At 39.8% G+C, this 8521-nt stretch overlaps 1 protein-coding gene across 1 annotated transcript; it reads right to left on the reverse strand.

Moving 5' to 3' along the window:
- Positions 1 to 2629: 2629 nt before the first annotated feature.
- On the reverse strand, positions 2630 to 5045 carry LOC308166679 (kelch-like protein 10; the record flags this gene model as incomplete). The annotated part of the gene is made up of 5 exons (XM_080541004.1): positions 2630 to 3001; positions 3089 to 3238; positions 3359 to 3976; positions 4092 to 4581; positions 4900 to 5045. 5 exons carry the CDS (start codon positions 5043 to 5045, stop codon positions 2630 to 2632), a joined length of 1776 nt encoding a protein of 591 aa, XP_080397130.1.
- Positions 5046 to 8521: the final 3476 nt, after the last annotated feature.

Below are 8521 nucleotides of genomic sequence, written 5' to 3' on the forward strand. Positions count from 1 at the left end.
TGATAACTTAGGAAAGAATATATAGTAGAATGCATATACATATTTTCTGTACTCAGAGATCCTAGTTTTATCAACTTGTTGTATCATAAGTGTTTTTTGGTTATTGTTTTTGTTTTAGGTAAGGGGAGGGACTTATTTGGAATATCACTCCCATCCTCCCCATTTGACTTTCAATCAAAGGAAGTTGATGCTTCACTACCATGACAGGTTTCAATCAATCTTTAACAGGCCATGGATACAGTTCACATCACTATCTATACCAAAAATTTAGCATCTATATTCTTTGTTGAATATTGGTAACAGGTAAATATGCTTGGACCAATCCCTCCATTTATATCAAAGTACTTAGACTGTATTATGTAATCACTTTTCATGTTTTGCTGTTAACAGCACCTTATTGACAGAACGGTTAAATTCAACTTATGACATATAGAACTTACTTCTGTACATATTAGTAATATCACACCAGTTAGCAACCCATAATAACACAATTTTCAACATAAATACTATTCTCACATCTAGAAAATGATATGACTCAAACGCAAACCACATGCCACTTTTTAAAACTACCAAGGAGTCCAAGAAACTCTTGTCAGAGTACTGATATTTTGGATTCTGAGATATTAGGAATTGACATTTTAATATTAACCTTACTTTCATTGTGTGATCCCATCACATTGACTCCTTGTCATCTAACTACTGTTTTTAGGTAATATCATCTGTCACTCTACATAATATACTGTATGTCCTCGATCAAAATACATCCCTAGTGTAAATACCATGCCACCCCTCCTAAATTTCGTTGTTTGGTACCTGTACTATAGCAATGACAATAAAGACCATTCATTCATTCATTCATTCATTATAAAATACATATAAAAACAAACAAAAAAAGAATAACTACCCAGCGCCACGGTGTAACATTGTAGCTGTATCCTTGCCATAGTGTGTGTGTGTGTGTGTGTGTGTGTGTGTGTGTGTGTGTGTGTGTGTGTGTGTGTGTGTGTGTGTGTATACAAGGCAGACTAACGTCACTGTTGCTGTTATAGGCCATGGATATCAATCCAGCAATGGGAGTTAAAGTGTGTCTGTTATCAAAACAGTTAGTTGGATTGGTGTATTTGGATTGCTAATGCTAATTCGAGTTGCTACGAATCCCTTGGACATCTTCAGTGTTCCATTTCTGACTCATACTGTCCCAGTAGGTGCTGTTTGCTTTTGACTGTATTAAAGTGTGCATATGGATAAATAGATTTTTCTCCCTACCTTTTGTGTTTTTCTGAAAACTCTGATAACTGCACACAATATTTGCTCAAGATATTCCTTAGACTTATGTATTCTAGAAGTTGTGTGTCCTCTGATAAAACGGTATCATGAGTCCTCTCAAGACTAAACAAGCCATAGCCTTATGATCTTAAAAAAAGATCACAGGAGTAGGCTAATACAGCCTGCTGTTTAAAAAAAAAAAAACTGCATTCTCAAGCCCCCACAAACCTGCAAATGACAGGAAAATAATGTTACCTGCAGCTGTGCAGGTTCAATTAAACCTGCATATGGCTATGATACCTGCCCTTGAATCAGCATACAGCTTTTTCTACCTGCAAATAGCACTTTGTTTTGGAACCTGTTCCAGTGACAACCGATGTCTTGACTTCCCTCATTGACACGGTGGAGTCATGTGGCACAGATGTGCAGGGGCGCTGAGAGAGGCAATCAAGAAGATTTGTTGTCACAGTTTGTTGCCGCCCCTGATCTACTGCTGTATCTCTAATTCAACACACTTGTACTGCATGTTTTTTGTATAAAGCATGTGTTACAACACATCTACACTATGAGAGAGAGAATGAGAGTGGGGAGAGGGCCTAATCATCGCTGTCATGATTTATTAACTTGAAATGGATTGCCATCAAATAATGCCCTTTACAAAATCAGAATGTATAGCCTATCACAGTCTCATCATTTTCAACATCAGTGTCTTTATTGTCACAATGAACTATTTATTATGCATCATAGTAATCAATTAATCATTATTATTGTCATCTTGCATTCATGATCGTGCGGTATAGCTACATGTTATAACTATTATTGAGAATATACAAAAGAATAATGCATGTACTGGCCTATAGCCTACTGCACATAGAATGTGATTTTATGTAGCCTACTTTAGTGTTGAGGCTACTGTGCAAAGAGTGTGTGTGTGTGTGTGTGTGTGTGTGTGTGTGTATGTATGTGTGTGTGTGTGTGTGTGTGTGTGTGTGTGTGTGTGTGCGTGCGTGCGTACGTGTGTGTGTTTGCGTGCTTATATCATTTGTCTTTTGTTTGGAAGGTATTTACATGTAGACGTCAGAGATACACATATTGATGGACAATAATGGGCATGGGCTTGCCCAGCAAAGTTAAGACATGATTGCAAACTACCATTCAATTAAAGTCTCCCTTATACGTTCATTGTAGAAAAATAATTGTACCACCCGGCCTGATAGAAGCAATAAGAAAGACAGAAATGTTATGTGATTTTCATGGGCACTTGAAGGATTTATTTGGATAGTTTCTGTCTCTGCCCAGGTGGACTGCAGTGGGCAGGACTGGGTCATGTAGAGATGGGGGGTAATGGTGGGTAGATATGGTGTCAGACAGTAAGGATGCTGCTATTGGAGGTGGACAGTTTGAGCTCCTCCCGGGGGTTCTGCAGGGTATCTCGCGGGGCAGCATACTCGAGCACATTGGGCAGTCCGTGCACCACACAGCAGCTAACGGCACTGCGGAAGATGCCCATGTCATGGGCGTCATGCCACTCATCTGTCTTCTCATCGTAGCACTCCGCATTGAAGGTGGTGGTGAAGCCATTGAAGCCGCCCACCACAAACAGAAGATCATCCACCACCTCGATGCCAAAGTTGCTCCGTGGGTTGAACATGGTGGGAACTGCGCGCCAGGTGTTGGTCTGGGGATTGTAGCACTCTGCGCTTCGCAGACGGTTGGCTCCATCAAAGCCGCCCACCTAAGAGAGGATAGGAGAAATGTGGGTCAATAACAGTATATCAGAACTTGAGCATAGATTTATTGTGTATTTTTATGTAGGTCTCACCGCATAGACCTGCTCCCCATAGGCGATGACCCCCACCCCACTGCGTCGGCTTGTCATGGGGGCGATCAGAGTCCATTGGTTGGTCTCAGGGTTGAAGCACTCTGCTGTGAACAGGTACTCATTCCCATTGAAACCACCACATATGTATACCTAGAATTAAGGCAACTCGTAAATTCATCCATCCTGGCTTTTTAATAAATTCATTGTACAATAGTTATCAAGTTGTGTTCCAGGTACAGTTAGTCTTACCTATTCCTCTGTTCCACTTACCTTTCCAAAAAGTGTGGTGGCACTGGCATCACTTCTCTGCTCATGCATGGGTGAGATGAGTGTCCACTGGTTGGTCTCAGGCTCATAGCGCTCAGCAGTGTTGAGTCGCACATAGCCATCAACGCCGCCCATGGCGTAGATGCAGCCACCCAGCACAGCCACACTGACGTAGCAGCGCTGTGAGTGCATGGGTGCCACTTGGTGCCAAGTGTGTGTGACTGGGTTGAACTTGCGCACACTGTTGAAGTAGTCAACGCTGTCAAAGCCTCCCACGCAGTACACAAAGCCATTGAGGTAGGCAGCACCGTGGTAGGCCCGTGCGCTCTCCTCCTCTCGAGTCACATTGACCCATCGGTCAGCCCGTGCATCATACGCCTCAATGCCATTGGTGGGGCTGCCACCACTCCAACCACCGATGGCCAGTAAGATGGCATAGGGCAGGCGAGGGCGGGTCAGAGGGTTGCCGAAGTCAGAGCTGGAGGGCCCATTCATGGTCAGGTCATACATGGCCTTCAGTGCGTTGATGATGATGAGCCTGCAGTCATCATTGGCTCTCACCAGTGGATTATTCTTCACATTGTTCATGAAGTAGTCTGCAGTCATCAAGGCCATGCGTACCTAAGCAAACAGACACAGACAGATATGGACACAGAATGCAGTCGGCAGCCGATACACCTTTATGAAATGCATCAAACATTTTACGTGTTACGTGTGTTGTCCAACTCTCAGTCACCTTAGGCAACAGCACCGAGATCTGGGCTTTGCGGTCTTGAGGAGAATGGCCAATCCAGTGCAGGATGGCCTCAAACACTACGTCTTCCTGCTTCACGTTCAGGTCGTCCTTCTCAATTATGTCACGAAACTGCCACGGCGAGAGTTCCAGGAACTCCTCGGAGCTACGCACCATCTCCTCAAAGTGATGCAGGATGAAGAGAGAGGACCTGCGCCTCAGCTCATGGCAGGAGTAGAAGTCTGCAAACGTACAGATCCCAATGCAGTTCTCCGGGCACAGCTGGGCCTCTAGGTAGTCACAGCAGGCTCGCACAATGCCCATGACAGAGAACTGGTCTGCAGCCACCAGAAGCTGCTGCGCATTCTCGTCAGTGACAGGCACAGAGCGTGTGTAGGCATACTCAATAATGAGACGCATCATGTCTGGTGACACACCAGGAATGTCGTACACCCGCTTTTCTAAGTTGTTCCAGCCACTTGTGAAGAGAGCTCTGTGGGTCAGGTTTAGAGAGGAGGGATATGATGGTCAGGACTCATCCATATACTGTACCAGATTTTCTCAATACTCTTTTCAATATAGTACAGCAATATAATAAACACCCTCTGCAATTATATGACAATATAAAGAGGGGTACACAAATATTATGAATCAATAGTTGTATCTTTTATAGAATGTATCATTGCTGCCACAAAGAACAATGTGTAAGCTCTTGTAGGATCTGGCTATTTTCTTCTGATTATCCTTTGGATCCATGCCAAGTGAATCCCTGCCATCCATCATGGCTACCCCCCCAAGTTAAGACACTCACCGGAAATATGGACTGCAGCCGCAAAGGATATTCTTGTGTGCGTTGAATTCGATGCCATTGACTTTAATCACCACGTCACAGAATTTTCCTTCCAGTCGTAGCTCATTAAATATTGTACAGGCCATGGAACTCGTTTTTCTCTCCATGTTGCATCTCTGAAATGTAGAGGTGGACCCCTCTTCCAGTTCATTCATTCTTGTGTTGAATATCTTTAATATCCACTTTTTGGGCAAGAGGTGGCACACTGCAACTATTCTTCTGAGCAATGTCAGGAGTGTGACTCACTCAAGAACACACTTCATTCCCCTTACATGTGGTAACCATGTTCTAGAATTGTGCATTATTACATCACAGTGAGTGATACAAAATTAGAATGTCTCAGATACCATTTTCATAATAAGCTGACACCATCATAAAAAAATAATGTTCTTCTTCATCATCATCATCTCGTTTTTGAGGGTGCCCTGTATGAAATGACAGCATCATTTAAACCATATTGACCGTTGTTGTATATATTTTGCCATTATAACAACAACAAAATCGCATAAAGAATTTATTGTGTATCTGCTCCATCAGATGACAAATTAGGTAGGAACCTTTATTACTGCTTTTGTGGTACAGGGAAGATAATATTCAAACACATACATACGTCCTCAATTTAAGCAAGTATTTAGGTTGTCTGGTATTTACATCTTTAGTTGCTCTCCAAAGAGATCGTTTGATCCAATTATGGTAAGTGTATTGTCCTTGTTTTTCAATGAAGGACTACAATACATGTTAAATGGGGTGGCCGACCAGAAACCACAAAGATCAAAATGTTCTGAGCCTTGACTGTCTTACACTAATGTTAGCTAGCCATATTCTAGCTAGACACATTATTTAGACACGTGTTGGTGTCAATTTTTGCGGCACTTCTGGATGCAACGCACCACTCTTACATATGACGTCAGCACTTTATAGAGGTAAGCGAAATGCTCCTATCGTCCGATCTGACCTTTTAAAACAATTATGACGGCCAGGGCATGACTTTAATGTAAAGTAAATGTAATGTAGGCCTAATGTAAATTTAAAGTAAATGTAAATGTCATGGTCACCCTGGCAGGAACAATACCGCCAGGAACAATAATGACTCCACCATTGGAATTGTATTGGGAATTGTCTGTTTGGCAAGTGAAACTACAAGTGAAAATTACAACAGTAGCTACCACGAGTGTGAAGGTAGATACGAGTGCCCACCAGGAGGCCGACTGATCCCCTAATCTAGTTACCTCAGATCGAAGAGAACCTTTTTTATGATTGAAGAAGCATAATATGACAGTGACCGATACACAGTGCCCCCCTGTGGACCGAAGCTAAACTTCACTACAACTTGATTTTTTAACGCTTTAATGGTTAATGCAGCTTGGTGGTGGATACAAATAAATAAAAGGAATCATATAGGTCCCTATATAACCTATTCCATTCTACAAGTAAACATGCCTGGCTCATGTTTGTTATTTCCATATAGGCTATATAAATAATTGTAAACAAAAAACTGCCCAATATTAATTTGGTGAAATTATTTAATTGTTATTGTTATATTAAAAAAACACATGGGCTCTTAAATGATGTGTCCTCAAATATTATGTAATGCCTCTGTTATGGACACTAGCATTTTCTTTATGGTTGAGTTGCAGTATAGAGTAACTTTCAAACTAACTAATGACATGTACTGTACCTCTACCTTGCAGATGAGCCAAGGAGGAGGACATGAGAACAAAGGTGATCTATGAAACAGCATACGAAAGCAGCACAAGTGTAGTTGAAATTGTTCTCAGATAGCTCCCCTTGGTGCAGCACCATGAAAACTGTGGTTTCGGTGTTGGTGCAGTTTCGGCATTAGGTGGTGGGCATAAGCTACATACAGTGCTCTCCGTAAGTATTAGAAAGAGGAAGCATTTTGTCTTCTTTTTGCTCTATACTCCCAACAGTTTGGATTTAAATGGGTACTATGAGGTTAAAGTAGAGCTTCTCAGCTTTAAAAGAATGTTTCAAATGTATTTTTCCATTTTATACATAGCACAACATAACATAACACATCCTGTTAGGGTTAGGGCGCCAAAAATATTGGAAAATTGGCTTGACAGGTGTTTCTGGTTAGTCAGGTGTATTCCGTCACACACACCTGACCAACCAGAAACACCTTGTCCAGACATAAGAGAGCTGTCAATGTCTAGTATTGATTCTAGGATTTACATTTGCCTTTGGAGACCAAAGTGATACATGAAATTCAAAGAAGCCATTATGAGGCTGAAATATCAGATACATCAATCAGAAACCGAAACCGTACCAAAATCAACATAATTATGTTGATAATGTAACATAATTACAAAAGAAAGAAAGCACTGGTGAGCTCAGCATTGCAAACGGGCTGGTAAGCCAAGGAAGAATTAAGAAACAACTCAGATTAAGATCACTTTCCAGGAGGTAGATGTGAATGTGTCAGAGACGACCATCCTCATTGTATTGTTAAGATGTTTGGACCGTAGAGCCAAAAGAAAAAAAGAAAAAAAAGCTTCACTGTACCATTACTTAGGCATGGCACTGTATCTGAATCTCACATTAACCATTTACATATTTACATGAAATCTTAAATCTGTCTTTTGAAATACTACATATTAAAATTATATCTAAATATTTAATAACAAAATAAATATTAAACAAAATAAATATGTTAAATATGTACTGAAAAATAATTATTTTAGTCCAAAATATATATTTAATTAAAATATTTTGATAAATTCTTAAATCTGGGGTTTTTAAATGAAATATTTAACTTAAATCTCGCAAGTTAATACATCTTGTGATGTGTAAATCTCAGACATAGATTTAAGTTAAATATTAAATTTCAAAACCACAGATTTAAGATGTAATAAAAATGTATTTGAGCTAACCATTTAAATTGGTAATGCAGGTTTGAGATTGATTTAAATGTATATTTAGTTATTGAATATGTTTTAGCTATGCAGATATAATATATACATTAAATATGTATTTAGTGACTAAATATTTATTTTGGAATCAAATCTGCTATAGCTACCTAGTTATTGGAATAGCAAGTGAGGTTAAATAGGCTGTCATTTGAATATGATATGGTTGACATATAGATTCATCATTAATGTGTGCAGAATTCATTTATTATAATAAGTATTCACTTATATTTCCATTTCTTTGTAGCTTCAATTACCTGCTCCTTTATCCAACCTCTATAGTATTTTCTCTTCTTCTATACAGACCCAAATGCTCTTTTAAGAGCCACATATCTACTGTAAGTGTACATTTGTTATTTTCTATAAAACCCTCTATCTTCTTAAAGCATTTTTAGTTGTGCGCCTTTAAAGGAGTGCTTTAATTAAACATCGTTTTCAAGTACGATATTCCTCATCAGTCCACCATAATGGTCCAAAAATATAATTTCTTTGTGCATACATGACTTACTGTACATATCCTAATGGAAATTATTATATTTACTTCCTGGGAAAGTAAGATGATGATGCATTTTGACACAGGCTTGCAAAAAGTGATGATATTTTGGGAACATATAAAAAGAAGACTGATGAGAAAAAAAGTAAAGAACTCCTTA

This window comes from Nansenia antarctica, assembly GCF_963989245.1.
Source record: "Nansenia antarctica genome assembly, chromosome: 10".
Classification (NCBI taxonomy): domain Eukaryota; kingdom Metazoa; phylum Chordata; class Actinopteri; order Argentiniformes; family Microstomatidae; genus Nansenia; species Nansenia antarctica.